Source organism: Nipponia nippon, unplaced genomic scaffold (genome assembly GCF_047370975.1).
Source record: "Nipponia nippon isolate SJK-2023a ecotype South Korea unplaced genomic scaffold, ASM4737097v1 scaffold_2, whole genome shotgun sequence".
NCBI classification, from domain to species: domain Eukaryota; kingdom Metazoa; phylum Chordata; class Aves; order Pelecaniformes; family Threskiornithidae; genus Nipponia; species Nipponia nippon.
In genome coordinates, this window is record NW_028262336.1 from 61,548,408 (window position 1) to 61,563,827 (window position 15,420).

At 44.9% G+C, this 15,420-nt stretch overlaps 1 protein-coding gene across 5 annotated transcripts in view; it reads left to right on the top strand.

Moving 5' to 3' along the window:
* Positions 1 to 6,257: 6,257 nt before the first annotated feature.
* Positions 6,258 to 15,420, top strand: part of IL1R2 (interleukin 1 receptor type 2) — a 50,285-nt gene continuing 41,122 nt past the window's right edge. For 4 of the 5 annotated variants that reach the window (XM_087759055.1, XM_087759054.1, XM_087759053.1 and 1 more), the window contains exons 1-7: positions 6,258 to 6,352; positions 8,047 to 8,177; positions 8,284 to 8,542; positions 10,901 to 11,075; positions 12,525 to 12,699; positions 13,772 to 13,837; positions 15,084 to 15,219. In XM_087759055.1, coding sequence (XP_087615181.1) covers positions 8,099 to 8,177; positions 8,284 to 8,542; positions 10,901 to 11,075; positions 12,525 to 12,699; positions 13,772 to 13,837; positions 15,084 to 15,219 — 890 coding nt within the window. In that variant the 5' untranslated portion in view covers positions 6,258 to 6,352; positions 8,047 to 8,098. Of the gene's footprint in view, positions 6,353 to 6,797; positions 6,864 to 8,046; positions 8,178 to 8,283; positions 8,543 to 10,900; positions 11,076 to 12,524; positions 12,700 to 13,771; positions 13,838 to 15,083; positions 15,220 to 15,420 lie in introns of those variants that run through there. The other variant, XM_087759052.1, reaches the window with a different exon arrangement.

Here is a 15,420-nt window from a genome sequence, read left to right on the forward strand (position 1 = left end):
TAGGAGGACAACGGTGATGCTGGGATTGGCTCTTTTCCTTCTGAACCGACTTGATTTCTCCTAATTTGTGTTTTTAAATACGCTGTTTTTTCCCCCTCCATTGAGAAGCAGTATCTGTTGCATCTATTTATTTGTTATTCATTTATTTGTAACCCCCTCCTCCATTCTGTCACTGATCCAGAACAAGTCTAACTTCTCTTATTTTTTCTCAAGCAACTCTTGATGCCAGTCAGAATTGCTGACCATCATGACACTAAACCCAGGACAAGTACTAAGGAAGAACGCCAAGCACAACTGAAACTTTGGTGTCTTTTTTTCGATACTATATGCACTCTCATACATTTTGCACCGTGTCCTCCACAACTCCTGTGACAATGACTGACACATCAAGGTAGTGGAGTAGGAAAGAAATACCTTGGGTACCTGTATCCACTAAGTGTATTTCATACTCCCGCTTCTTAAAACAAGTATGTGAAGTATACTTGTGTGTCAGAAGGATAGTAAAACTAAGATAAACAAGAAGATTTACTGCCTGCATTAAATAAATGATTTAATCTTCTTGGTGAGACAAAGATTTCATTCAGGAACACGTAATAAAAAATAAATGGTTAGTATTATCCTCCCAGTACACCTACACTAATGTATGACCCATACCAGCTCAATTTTTCCCTAATCGTAGGACATACATTTGTCACTGTTTTTCATAGCTATGAAATTACTTTTTATCAATTAATTATAAGTTCAGCTAACAAAAAGCCAATCGTGAACAAAAATCTTTGTCATTTGTTTTTCTCTTTGCTTCTGGAATTTCCTGTTTGCTGGGTTGGCTGCTTAAACCAAGCACCATAACTGATTTAGGAATCTTATGTTGCCCCTGTTGTTCTGGCTCATGTAACTCTATATGACTTCATGCTCCTCAACTGGACACAGTTCCTCTCCTGTCTACTGTTACCATGGGCTTTTGTAATCACTGCTGTGTTTTTAAATCCCTCTACACTTTTCACATGCAAGACCACAGAGCACATTATGTTGCTTCATATATAAAAAGACTGATCGTGATTGCAAGCAAACACTGCGATTTTGGAAGTGGAGGGAAACAAAAAGCTACTCAGCAATTTCAGGTTTGCTTTTTTCTGGTATGTCCCTAGTGCCCCTACTGACTCACTGCCTGTGGTCTGAGAAGATGCCTTAGTTGTGGGAAATGTCTGCTCGCTGTTCTCCTCAGCATCGTTAGCTCCAGTCAGCCCCACCGGTCAGCCCTGACACGGTGAGTGACGATGTCGGTGCTGCAGCTTTGCCTAAAGCCCTGCACTGAGGCATGGTAGATAATGTCCTGGAGGTATTTAAAAGATGGGTAGATGCATGCTTAGGGACATGGTTTAGTGGTGGACTTGGCAGTGCTATGTTAACTGTTGGACTTGATGATCTTAAAGGTCTTTTCCAACCTAAATGATTCTATGATTCTACATGTGCTGCAGGCTTACTCTGAGCAGCAGGGATGGCTAGTGGCTCGGGGAAGTGCTCAGGCTGAGCTGCAAATTGTGGTCCACCTTGTCAATCATCATCTGCAGGTCTGCAAAGAAGTGCACATGCATCCATGCTTGCATTCCAGCAGTGATCCTACTGATTTCACTTGCAGCATGTAATTACCAGCATCTGAGGCTTTACACTAGTGAAGCCACTGTTTGACACACCATGAACAAAATTCAGCATATCTATACATAATTTTACCCGTGGAAGAAGGAAGGGGAGTAAGAATTTTTTTTTTTTTTCACTTTTATCGTAATTTTAGAGAGGCATTCAGATGTGGTCATGGTGAGACTGCCACTATTTAGCCATTTAGATTACCCTCTCCAGTTCAGTGTATAGGGAGACAGCACTTTATCTCTACAACTTTAAACAAACTCAGCTCTGCAACAATCCTCCTTCATTGCTTGTCCGCATTGCATCATATATCATGTAGACTGTGCCCAATGATGGTTTTCTCCCTTAAATAAAAAGCCAGCAAATCCCACTTTTTTAGGAATATTTTTTTTATTTCACCAGTCTATGGCTGCATGTCTGCGCACACACAATTTAATCTGCTGCTGGCAGTCTGTGTGCAGCACTAGTGGGCAAGGTGAAGACCTTCCAGTGTCCTAGGCAGGTATTGCAAACATGGGTGTGATGCAGTGAGAGTCCCCTTGGTCAAGCCAAACTCCATGTGTGGTGAGGGCAGGTGAGGCACTTTTTGTTGCTTGAAGTACTTCTGGTCTCATTGCTGCTGGCTCTGGGCCTTTCCAGCTCTTACTTTGTCCCTTGCAGCCTGTTGACTTCTACAATGAGGGTCTTCTCCTCCCTGCTCCTTCCAGCTCTTGACACTGTAATTATTCTTCACAGCCTGCCTGGCTTCTTTTGCAGTGAAAGGGTTTGTGGAAATCCCAGGAGCCCGTAGCAGGGAGGCAATCTGTAGCCAAGCTGTTGCTGCTCTGGCCAAATGAACACTCCCTCATGACAAAGTGTATGTATGTCTCTTGGCCCATCTCCTCCTGTTTCTCCCAGTTAGTCATATACAACTGGTGCATGACAGCACTTATTTCTCTGGATAAGCATGCAAATTCCTATATTCTTGGCATCTGTTGTGCATTGGCTAATTCCTCTGTTTAGTCTTTCTCTTTCTGTCCCATCTATTTGGTGATTCTCAGAGTTGGATAGCTTCTTTTCTTCCCTCTCCATTTCTGTGCTCCCCCAGAACCCATCTGGGAACTGTGCACAAGGACATTATAAATTATTAAAACCAGGTTTGCCCATATCAGTAAGCCCAAGAACATGTGTTGGTGCAATAGCTGTGGTTTACTTTGCATCTGCTCGCCAGTCAGATTTCAACATTCAATATTTCTTAATGCCTCGCCACCTTATTCTTATGTGAACCAGAGACATTTTCTCCTATTTTTAATTGCATGAAGCTGCCTCAGCCAAACAGAATAACAGAATAAATAGCAAAGTTCAAGTGAGTGCTGTTCCTGGATGCCAAACATCATCAGCCACAGAGCCACTTGGATGAGTTCCTCCAGGACAGACAGCAGAACCTGGGAGTCGCTAGAAAAAGCTGGCACCTTACATGTCCCTTGCAGAAATGTCTTATCAACACTCCATGATGCCTGAATTTCTATTTCCCCTTCCATGGACTAGGGATAATGAACAGACACACCTTGCTTGTGGAGGCCTTTTGAAAGCCCCTGTTGCAAGGAACTGTCAGAACACTAAATATTCCTTGAGAGTTTGTTATTTTATTGGGATGTCCTAGGAGATGAAAATCTACCCAAATGTGGCAAGGCAGCTGTGTGTAGCCCTGGTGTGGGAAATAGCAATCTAGTGAGATGAGCAACGGGTGAGACATACGGAGAGTAGCCTGGTCTTCAAGTTAGGAATTTCACAGCTATACTGCAGCATCTTGAGCTGTATAAATGAATCATCAGCACAGCGAGACCACAGAATGACACTAGCTTCCCTAAAAGAGTCTGTCTATATATATAGCTGCTAGACTTGCATATTTCTGTTTATAAATACTCAGTAATAACTGACCACAAAGTGACATGGCCTTCTCAGCAGGCACCTCCTAAAAAAAAAAATACTTGTTCTAGCTTTCATTTCTTCCTGAGTTATTTTAAAAACGGACTTTTGCACCTCCAGATACACTATTTTAAGTCCTGGTGCATGTGACCAGAACATTTTCTGGGTAAAAAGACAGCCAGGACAGAGCTCTTCTGAAGAAAGTTGATTAAAAGTGTTGATCCCTGTTAGATGTATCTCAGGCCATTACGCTCTCTGGGAACTGCACTGCTACTCTGTAGCTATTTGGTTTTAGTTTAGTTTTCTAAGGCAGGACAGCACATGTTACTGCACTATAAACTCACTTTGAATCCTTTAGCCTGCTTCATTTGTGTTTTCCAAGGGGCTGTGTTTTCAAAGAGTCTGGATTTGTAGAAGCGTGGTAAAAATTGGTCACTGGTGGTGTGTACAGATGAGAAATGCAAAGCATTGCCTCTCGGAGGGAAAGCCAGGCACAGCCCGGTCCTTTCACGTACTGATGGGCAATGACAAGCTGACCAGTTAGCGTCGGTGTAGTTGTGAGCGATCCAAAGGACGTGCTGCACCTGGCCGGGACAAACCAGTCTGGGTGAGGTGGGAGCAGAGGACATGAACTGGGGGGAAGGAAAGGGCTGGAGTGTGGTGGGGAAAGGCCCTGACGGGAGAGCTGAAGCGGCTGCCGTGGAGGGGTGCCTGTGTGTGTGCGCGCGTCAGGGCACGGGGCTCAACTCTCCAGAAAAGCAAGTGACGCTAGTTCTGCTGCTCATTGAGCAGCTTGCTGTCGAGTGGCTTCACTCAGTGAATGCAGTGAATGTGTTTGCAGCAGTTGGTAGGTACAATCTTTCCAAAGACATCAAACCTCCTTTCCTGCAGTTTTGCTCTTTTTGAGTCTGTAAATGTCTGGGTTATTTGCTGGGAACTTGCCTGGCTTTTGTGACCGGAGTTACCATTAGAGTCTCCCACCTCTGTTGTGTAAGGCACTCATATAGCAATAGCCTGAACTTAGGCTTAATACAACATAGGTCACTCAATCCGACAGCCCTTCTGTCTGTTTGCCATACAGTGAACTGGAAAAGGAAGGACTGAAATAACTTTACAATTCATGAGGTCAGATTCTCAGAATGAAGTGCAGGGGCTCCAAAAAGCAAGACCAGTGGCTTTGTAGCCCAAATGTGGGAGTTTGTCGTCAATAGAGATGAGTTCATTCTTTTCACCGAGAAGATGGAGCAGTACAGGGCAGTGGCTAACTTAGTTGCCTTATCAGCCTTTCAGGTTTATGGATAACAGGACTGCTTAAGGAAAAATGGGCAGCCGTGTGTGGGGCTGATAGCTGTAGAGATTCTTGCAACGGCTGCATTGATCAGGATGTAAAAAGTGTAAAGACCATTACAGATTGAAATACGGGGCTTTGTGATTTTTTCTTTTTGTTTATTTACTGAAGTTCCTGTAATATGGTGGATATTGCCTGCATAAAAGAATACGTGCAACCCAAGCATATGACACACCCCCAAAGATTTCGGTATATTAATAGATGTCATCATCTATACGGTTCTTGTCTCCATAGTAGATGGCAGCATGGTCTAAAAAAACTGATATGTTTTCATCTCTTAAACAATATTCTGAGGTCTCCAGTATAACTGAGGCTGATATTAGTTAAAGGAAGAGTTAATGAATTATGTTAGGGTTAAATAAAAAATTGTTCTTACATATTTACTGTGATAAACAGCTATGGTTTTTTATTACTCAGTCATTATTTGGTTAGTGAGAGCACCACAAAGCCTGAGCCTTAGGCTAGGACCCCAGTGCTCCAGACCAGGGCTGCTCAGCTGAGGTTTATGAAGTCCGGGGAGGGGAGGGCATTGTACTGAGCTCTGCTAGCTGGGACCTGTGTGCTGGCTCCAGGTCCGGCAGGTCAGTGGGACACCACGCACTGCCTTGCTAGGCTAGCAATGAGGCACTGCACGACGGCTGCTCCCCGAGGGCTCAAGAGACTTTAAGAAATGCAGGGTTGCCTGCAGGAGGCATCACATGTCAGGACAAGGCACAGGAAAAATTGGCTTGTGGTCCAGTTCCAGACTGAAGTTCTCCACTAGATTGTCCTCTTCTGAACAGGTGGAGGCCAACATTGCCACAATTCATAATCCATAACCCATACCCCTTCTGCTCATGAGCCTGGATGCCATAATCCGCTTAGATCTATTAATTCTTTGTACTCCATTGCAAAGAGAGCCTTAATGTAAGGTGTGACACTAAGATGGATGTTATGGAAGGAAAGGCGAATCAACCCATTCGTGATTCACAGACGATCTGGGAAATCACAAAAGATTTATGTTGTCCATGAAGGACTTGCTAAACCACATTATGTGAAGACTGCAATCATTTAGCTGCTGACTATGCAGCAGGACACCTTTTGTTACCCATGAGAATTTTTTATTTGAGGTAGAGCGTGAAATAGTCATGTGAAAACACGAGTGTATGCAAACTACCGTTCGTCAGAAAAAGGGAAATTTAGTCATATATTTGGCAGTCATTTCCCCTTTTTTGGGAAATCCAAATACATATTTTTTCTCTCTCTCTGTGTCTCTGTTTCTCTCATCCTCACTCTACGGAAGGAAAGAAAGGTGGTTCTAAAATGTCATTTGGTTCTGACACAAATCTGATTGGGCAACAAGAGACAAGTTTCCGCTGTGTCTTGAGCTAAACGCTATATAAGATCCTCACTAGCAATTTTCAGTCGTGTAACTTTTCATGAGAAGCTAAAGGCTAAAAGACTGCACCACAGGTAAGTGAATCTGATGGAAATTTGAGAATGAAAACCTCACCTAAGCCCTCAGATTGTGTGGGGCTTATGGAGATTGCTAGATACTAAACCAAAGGGACCGGAAAGCTCTGAATGAAGTAACCAAGTATTTTCATCAGGCGAAGGATCTAACGAGAGAGAAACTCCCCTGTTACAGGGTATTACATGTGAACCATGGGGCTTGTTAACGCCGCAGACAAAGCCCCTAGCACCTAGTCCAGGTGTAGCCCTGAGAGGGGCTACAGCTCCATGCCAATGCCCTGGAAACCCTTGCAGATCTAGCAGTAGGGGAGACGACCCGTGGTTACGGAACAGTATTATTGAGCAAGAGGTTGGCTTTGTGGTGTTGTAGAGAGGACAATAAGCTGGAAATAGTTTTTTATAGTCAAACCATCAGATGTCAGATAAATACAACTACTAGAACAGGTAGAAATTTGGATTAAAACTGCATTATAAATATGAGCATGATGGGATATTGAGAAGATGCCTGAAGGTGAGTACCTATGAATATGACTGTGTTATATTGATAGAAATATGTTTTTGCTTTTGGATAGAATTTGAAGTAGTTGTCTGGTCATTTAATATTCATCCTATGGGACAATCATAGTGTTAGGCTAATGTTAAATGCATGCAATTTACATTTCTGTATATAAAATGGAAATAGTATGTATCACGTGCATGTGTGTACTGTATTGCACATAAACACCTTACATAGAGGATAAACTGGTGCCTATATGTAGCATGTTTTATATATTTTTGCCCGTGGTACATTGAGATAACACACAATCAGTCAACTGAGTAGCAGCAGCTGAAATCTCGTGGCAGAGCAGAAAGCATTCAGTGATGTACGCAGAAGCTGCCTTGCCCATGTCAGGCCAATACAGATGACAATTCATGAATAACTGGCAGCAGATAGCTTTGTTTTCCCTTAGTGTCACCTTGCTGATTTTTAGGACAAGTTGTTCAGGGTTTTCCTCATCTTTTTTTAGCACAGATGGTAATAGTGTCCATGCTGAAAACTCACTTGCGTACCAACAGCAAGATGGGGGTGTGCACCATGGGAGTCAAAGTTTTTTGTCCCAAGGGAAACGTTTGTTGGAGACTTTGAAAGCTTGGCTCTGGTTATAGCAGGAAGTTTGCCTGCAGCCTGATCTACGCTAGCTGGCCTACTTTGGTAGCCACAGTGGGGAAGATAAAGTGACACGGGTTTTAACGAGATCCGTACTACCTTGGGAGTCACCTGAAGTGACTGCTTAAGAGAGCTAAAGTCTGTTCTGCTGCATCTTTGCTCCTGTGTTCACCCAAGCTGCTACACTACAGCTAATTGGAAGCGGCTGACCCGCACCTCAGTCATATCTTGTTGCAAAATAAGCAGAGCTAGATTTTTCCACCCGTAGCTGTTGCACTGAAAAGCCGTGGGGACAGCAGCATCTTGTGGTATGTTGTTTGCATCTCCTGGAGTGAAAGGAAAGGGACAGAAGTGATGTGTTTGTGTCACGCCAGATGCTCTTAGTCCACAAGTCAGCCTCCATAAACTGGGGATGAAGAAGCCTTTCTGCTCACGAAGCGTGAACTAAAGCTCACCAGGTCCAGAGTGAGGAAAAGGGCAGTTAACTCTGAAGTTAACGTTGAGTATTTTCATTGTATTTTCTCTCTTGTAATAAACTTCCCTGTAGATTTCAAGACACTTTACCTCGGTCTTCTCCTTCTGATTTCCTCTGGGAAAAAATGCGTGGGCTTTTCTTTGTCCTGGTGATGTACACAGCAGGCGCCTCCACTTTCAGACTCCACCAAATCAAAAGCACAGGTAAGGCCATGCTTTTTGGGTTTGTTTTTTTTTTTTCTGTCTCCCTCTCCCTTTCTTTTAATGTGCCTGTCTAACAGTAATGTAAAAATATCTTTGATTTATATAGAAAACTGCCCAGATCACACTGTGTTTTTCACACACTACTATGAACTGCATGGAGAACCCGTGGTTCTGAAATGCCCTTCCCCCAGATACAAACATTTGGATTTTTCTGCCTTGACTGCTAATATCACATGGTATAAAAATGGTTCGAACCCCATGATATCAGAAAGAGATGAAGATCCAAGAATCTGGGCAAAAGGAGATGCACTCTGGTTTTTACCAGCAATGCTAGAAGACTCAGGAGTATATATCTGCACCAGAAGGTGGGTATTTAAAAGAAACTCCAGTGCAGTAACAAGATGACTATGTCTAAAATACATTAGCTTGATTCTGAACTCCAGTTATGTTCAGAGCATGTCTGAATATGACCATTTCCTCACTGACTTTATTAGGGAAAAAAATGTGGCAAGTCAGAACTCTTAAATGCATTGTGTGTCTCCTATAGATACATATACTGAAATCTGGATAAATCGTGACACAGTATTGCCGCTCTGGCTACAGTCTCACGACGATATAGTGTACAGAGAGTTTGTTCTAGCTTATTTATGAGCCTCAGGGCTATGGCAAGCGGGGACATGCTGCAGGCAGTGGATTCTGCAGAACACAGCCCTCATGTTACAGCTCCAGAGAAGCAAATGGCCTTGTTTGCACTTCAGATTGCCTTACGAAGCATATACCAAGGCACGGTGGCTCTGCAGTGGGTTCCTTCTTCCCTCTTCCTTATCCCTGGGCTTTACTTTTCTTCTGCTTCACATTTTAAACCAGAATTTGATTGCCTTGGTATTGCTGGAAGATCTTTCATGAGACCTGATGTGTATTTACTAGACTGGTACCAGACTTGTGATATTGCAGTGGGTTGACACTTGAGCCATGGCTTTTTTTCAGCCCTATCGGTCATTTTTTTCTGAGTGTTTACAATCTGACAGCCCATTGTACAGTTTCGAAAGAGGTACCAGGGTTTGGATCTGGGGGGGACTGAGGAAGGCAAAAATGCTTGTCACCATTAGAGCCTGAACTCCAGAAGGTGTCCCAGGTCCTTGTCCCCTGCCAGCTCCTTCATCCAGTCAGCCTCCCAGTACACCCCTGGGAACTGGCACCTTGCTCTGGGGTCTATAGTGGAAAACATGTCACTACATCCCTGGAGCTGCCTGTGTAGAGCGCAGTTTCCTTGCTGGCAAGGCTCACCTCATGAGTGACGTGAGTCAGCAGTAGAAGAGATGGACAGGCAGAACTCAAGTTTATAAACCATGCTCAGCATACTGGGTTGGCCTTTCCACATGTTTCAGCAGTGATTGCAGTGGTGGGGCAGAAGAGAAGACTTTGATAGTGAGGCCAGAATAACAAAAGGTTGCAAATACTGTCCTAGAGCACAGGGTAGTTGCCTGAGACCTTCAAGGGTGTTTTTTAATCCTCTTTTTGGACTATTCTGCCTCAATTCCTCAACCTACAACACTGTGGCAGTGTTACTGACAACTATAGTAAAATGCCGTGAAACCTGTTTGAAAAAGATATGTAAGAGTGGAGTGCATAGCTTCGTCACTAACATTATTGCAGGATTAATAAAGCACTACCAAATTGTATTTCTTTTGCAAATCATGCCACAGGGAAGCCACCACATTTTTTTTTCAACACTCTGTAAAATGAGGGTAGAAGCAAACTATCCCAGATCTCTGCTTCTGCTGAGCAAGTATTTTGGATTTGGATGTCCGACCTGTATGGGACAGCCAGCCCCAGTGCCCCAGCAGCAGTGTGAGTCTGCCTGCTCGCAGCCCCCCGGGTCCCCTGGCTTTGCTGGGCCCCACAGGGGTCAGGCACTGCCCTGGGTGAAGGCATCTCTGAGGCAGGCTTTCAGAGGTCGGAAAGGATATGGTTTAAGCACCTATCATCTCCCCCAGTTTGGTCCTCCTTGAGACTGGAAGAAATTGTCACCTGGGGCCAGAAAGTTAAATATTGTAAAACTTTCAAGGCAGGAATGCCTTCTTTTCTGTGCAAAATAATGTAGGCTCACAGAACTGCTTACTGGTTGTGCAATAGTAACTGCAGATGTATTTTAATACATGCTTTAAGCTTTTTATTTCATCTTTAGGTCCCAATCATTAGGGTTTTCACAGTCAAGACCTCTTTCAAGGAAATGGTGGAGGGTTCATGACACATCTGCTACTGTTTAGGCAGACATGTTCCCCCTCCTTGCAAAATTAAAATCATGCCTTAGCCTAAGGGTGCACAGAAAAGAAAAGAAAAGAAAAGAAAAGAAAAGAAAAGAAAAGAAAAGAAAAGAAAAGAAAAGAAAAGAAAAGAAAAGAAAAGAAAAGAAAAGAAAAGAAAAGAAAAGAAAAGAAAAGAAAAGAAAAGAAAAGAAAAGAAAAGAAAAGAAAAGAAAAGAAAAGAAAAGAAAAGAAAAGAAAAGACTGAAGCTCCGAGGCAGACATGTGTCAGCAACATGTTTAGATTGCGCGAAAAAAACAGCACCAGTGATTTTCCAGATTCCCTCCTGGTATGATCTCGGTCTTGGCCTCTTAGAAACAGCTAAGGAGGGAAAGGGAGCCAGGAGGAAACCAAGGGTGTCACTCGAGTTCCCCTTGTCACTGGTGGGTGCTCACCTCTCCCCACTCTGTCTGCAGGAACTCCTCCTACTGCGCCGCGGTCTCCATCCACCTCACGGTCGTGGAGAAAACAGCTGCTCAGGAGATTGCCTATCGCCAAGTCCTCTTCACTTTCACCTCTGGAAAGATCGTTTGCCCTGACCTGTGGGATTTTACACCAAACAGGACAAGCTTGGAGCTCAAGTGGTACAAGGTAGAACTTTCACCTCTTTGTGCAAAGCCTCATCCGAACCTGTTTGTAAAGGCAGATACATCTCCGCTTTCTGCTTCTCCTGAACATGATGTTAAAGCCATGAGCACAGCATAATATACTAGGAATTTTGGGGCAGATGTATATATTTTAAGAGAGGTTCTCTGGGGTGGACTCAGCCCAGGGTGAAGTGCTCCACATGTTATATGCTCTCACAGGCAGTGTAACTATTTTTAAGGCTGGATTACCTACCCTGACTCCAGGGTTTGCCACTTCAGATTAGACCCTTCTCTTTGGTGCTATGCTTCTTTTTATGGCCCCTCTAGTGAATCCCGTAAAGTAGGGCTGCCCAGTGGTGTTTCCATCGTGTGAGCTGTTCAGGTGGGGTAGCTTTCATTAATCACTGGGACACAGCATTTGGAAATACTAGCTTCATCACACAATGCTTATGGTGTTCCCTTCCCTGACTTGCCAGTCCATGGCTTTTCAAGCAAGCAAGCCTGGTTCTGCCTGTAAGGTCAAATATCCTTCACTTGATCGTCCTCAGCTGTACAATCTCACACTGGACAGCAAGGGATTCTTATTTTTTCATAATACCTTGGTTTAGCTTTTATTTACACTCCCACTATGATCGTATGCTCTCCCTCATGCAGCAATCATTCTTACCATAGGATGCAATGCCTAGGCTGGCCTCATTCAGCAGTGCCTATGGCATGATTGGTCCCATACCAGCAAAATGTCTCTGCTCTGGACTCCCTTCAGAAGCAGGCTATAACCCACTTACTAACCTAAGTGAAAGGCTGCCGCCCTCAACATGGTTCTGGCTACAACTGTCGATAAGAGCTAGCCTGCCTTCATGGAGCAGGAACATCACTGCTCCTAGCAGGGCTCTAACCCATGTATAAACAGAGCCTTAGTTATAGAGAGCAGGAATTTATCACAGTTTATGAGATCATGTAGGGTAACTAATAGTTTTGTGAAACCTGCATGACTACTAAAATGTATTTATCTTAGAAGAATGGCTTAGAATATTACTCTTATGAGGTCATGTAAGGAAAGTAATAGTGTTGTGAAAACCTTTACGGTTACTAAAATGGTTTTGTCTTAGAAGAATGTGTTAGATGACTACTCTTAAGAGAACTCAGTAAAGAGCCTATTATATCTTTTCCATCCTAAAATGTCCATTTTATTGAAAAGCTGTACACAGATTATAGATATAGACTAAAATAGCGATTCTTCACACTTCATGTAGTGCCTCAGAGCATTTTAGAGACGGATACATGTTTGAAGAACTTGCCCTTTGGTGGGAAAGTGGAACTGCTCAGATTTCCCAGAGATAAGTGAACTTTTAATAACAGAGAGACAAGGATAAGTAATTTTGTCTGGAAGTTACACAGGGCGTAACCACACCTGTCATCTGAGCCATAACACCAGTTGCTCTCCTTCCTCCAGGGTGCTCGGCCTTTGGAAGACGACGATGAAAAATTCGTAATTCTGAGAGGTTCGACTGCTCTGATCATGACTTCTGTGCTACCAACAGACGCTGGCTATTACACCTGCAAGATGCCATTTCCATATGAAGGTGTCGTGTATGAAATCACCAGAACAATTCAGCTGGAGACTGTTGGTAAGTACTGACACCTTAAAACATTAGAGCACTGAAGGAAACCTGTTGTTTGTTAACGAAACTCGGGAGAGGAACTGATGCTTGGCCTCTCAGCGCTGCCAAGGCAGGGGGAGGCCGTGGGTGCGTCGCACTGACCGGTTTCCCGCAGCACCCCGGCGGGGGGGGGGGTCACCCCTCGCCTGACTCGCGGCAGATTTGCGGGAGGCAGAACAAGGTGTTGCGGGCACCTGTGGCCGTTAAACCGCACCATGTATGTCTTGGGGGGGGCGGGGGGGCGTGTCTCTGCAGATGACCTCAGAGGGCTTAGGAAAGCGTACGTTTAATGCTCGCTCAGGACGGGGGGAAGCCGGCATTTCGCAAACGGGTGAAACCGGTCCGCCCCGCCCAGCCGGGCGCTGCTGCGCCCAGCGGCCAGCAGGGGGCGGGCGTGCCCCGGCACCGCCCGCCCCGCCCCGCCCCTCCCCGGACCACGCCCCCAGCCCCGCCCCGCCCGCCCCCGGGGAGGTGCCGACGCGGGCCGGGGGCGAGTGCGGGGCCGGGGGCGGCCCGGGAAGGAGGCAGCCGGGGGTGCCGCTTCCACCGGCTGGGGGCTGCTGCCCGCCCGTGGAAGTGGCTTCTGAGAGATGAACGCCTGGCTGGCGTGGGAGTGCTGAGGGCGTAGTTTTCGGTCGTGCACACGGCCGTTCTCCGCTTGAGCTTGCGGCTGCGCTGTTTCTTGCAAGTATGAAATGGGGGTGCCAGCACCGCGGCGCTCACTGCTCCTAGAAAGGACCGGGCTTAGTGCCCCCCCCTTACTGTTGCTTCCAAACGGCGCTCCGCAGCCATAAATTCCTCAGGGGGCAGTACGTGACTTGCTTTCGGGATCAAGCTGTGGACTCGATCCTATCTATCCCCACAAACACAGACCTCTGGGCTTGAAATGGGAATTTCTCTCTTTGCCAGTGGGCTTAATAATCAAGTGTTTTACTAGGAGATGAAAGATGTTGAGCGACATGGCACATATGCATTTATAGTTCTGGGGCAATGCCCAGATTTTCTGTGGTGCTAGCACTGACTCCCTCTCTCTCTCCAGAACAAGAAAAGAGAATTACCCCAATAATTGTGTATCCGACACAAAAGACGACATCAGCTGCTCTCGGTAAGGCCCAGCGTTCTTTTTGGAAACATCTAATCAGAGCAAAATTAGAGCAGGTCCTCTTACAGTGTAATTTGTTGGCATAAATTGTCGTATTTCTTTTGATTTCAATTACATTAGCTGCGGGTTGCTGCTGGAGTAGTTTTTCCTTCTTATTGCCTACAACTCTCTTTCATGTAGGAGAAGCTGCAGAAATGCTGTAAGTTTTAGCCTCTGACAAAGCAAGAAAAGCATGTTTTTACCCTTAGATCAGCTGCTCAGAGGCCCCCTTCACTAAGAACTATTCGTTTTCAATATTCCCTCAAACTGATCTAGGTTGCCTGGTGGCTTTGAAAGAGCCACCTAGCTCTTTTGGGAGGAGACATTTTTCACTGCTTTTTACTGCTTGAACTAGACAGTTGTTGTTAGTTAGAAAGTACCTTGCTAGGATCTCAAATTTTCTTTGAAGATTATATTGTGACAACAAATTTCTGTTGCATTTCCTCTTCCCAGAAAATGCCAGGTATATTTTACACTAAGCTTTTTTAACTTTGGTACTATACACACAGCTGTGTCCTATGATGTCTTAGTTTTCCCTGCCACTTTTCTTTCCAGCAGCGTAGGACTACCAAGTCATTTTTTTTCCCTATCTAGCTCTGTGGAGTCTTTTATATCCCTTTTATCGCCATCTGCACAGATATAATAATGAAATTGTATGCATTATTGAGCCCTGTGTTTTCCATATAATATAGATATGCACCAGTCTGAAGGCTCTTTGTCCTCAGCTCTGAGTTACAGTAATTGTGGCAACATTTCTGAATTTTTGCACGATCACTTTGTCTCTGGGGGTCCCACCTTGAGCTGAATGTCCCTGCCCACAGCACCTCTGAGTGAAGCTACACTGATGGCTAATGCAGTTGCTCCCGAGTGGTAAATCAAACCCTGCCCTTTGGGCTGCAGTACGTCAGAAGGAGCGAGGCCACAAGAACACAGCTTTGCCTCCTGAGGAATGTGTCTAGTGCACGAGTTGCTGACTGTTGCAATGGGAAAATAATTTGGTTAGCAGCGGGAAAGACTGCCAAACTGAAGGGTCTTGCTGCCAAAGAGCAGGGGATCAAAAGCCATCTGGGGCTTAACTTCAGTTTTGAATGTAGCGGTGTTTGATGTATGGGAGCTTGATCTCCCACTGGAGACGTTGGTTTTCACCAAGAGAAAGAGTAGTTCTCTATATGTAACCAAATGTTTTTTTTAAACTTTCTTTTACCACCAGGCTCCAAGATGACTCTCCCATGCAAAGTGTTTGTTGGCCTGAGCAGCCATGTCCATACCGACGTGGAATGGCTAGCAAATGACACCACCGTCGACGTGGTTTACAAGCGAAGCAGAATTACAGAGGGGGAACGACAGTAAGTCTGGCTGAAAGTGTTTCCTTGTGCTTGTTGTTTTAACCTGCAGTGTTAACAGCGGCTCTCTGTGCAGCTGAATACCAGGTAATGAAATGGGATATGGACAGATCTGAAGTGAAGGGGAGAGCTGAGAAAAAAACAGGCAGGCAAGCAAAAAAACCCCAACCCAGGCAGTGTTAAATCAATTCTTTATCTCTGGTT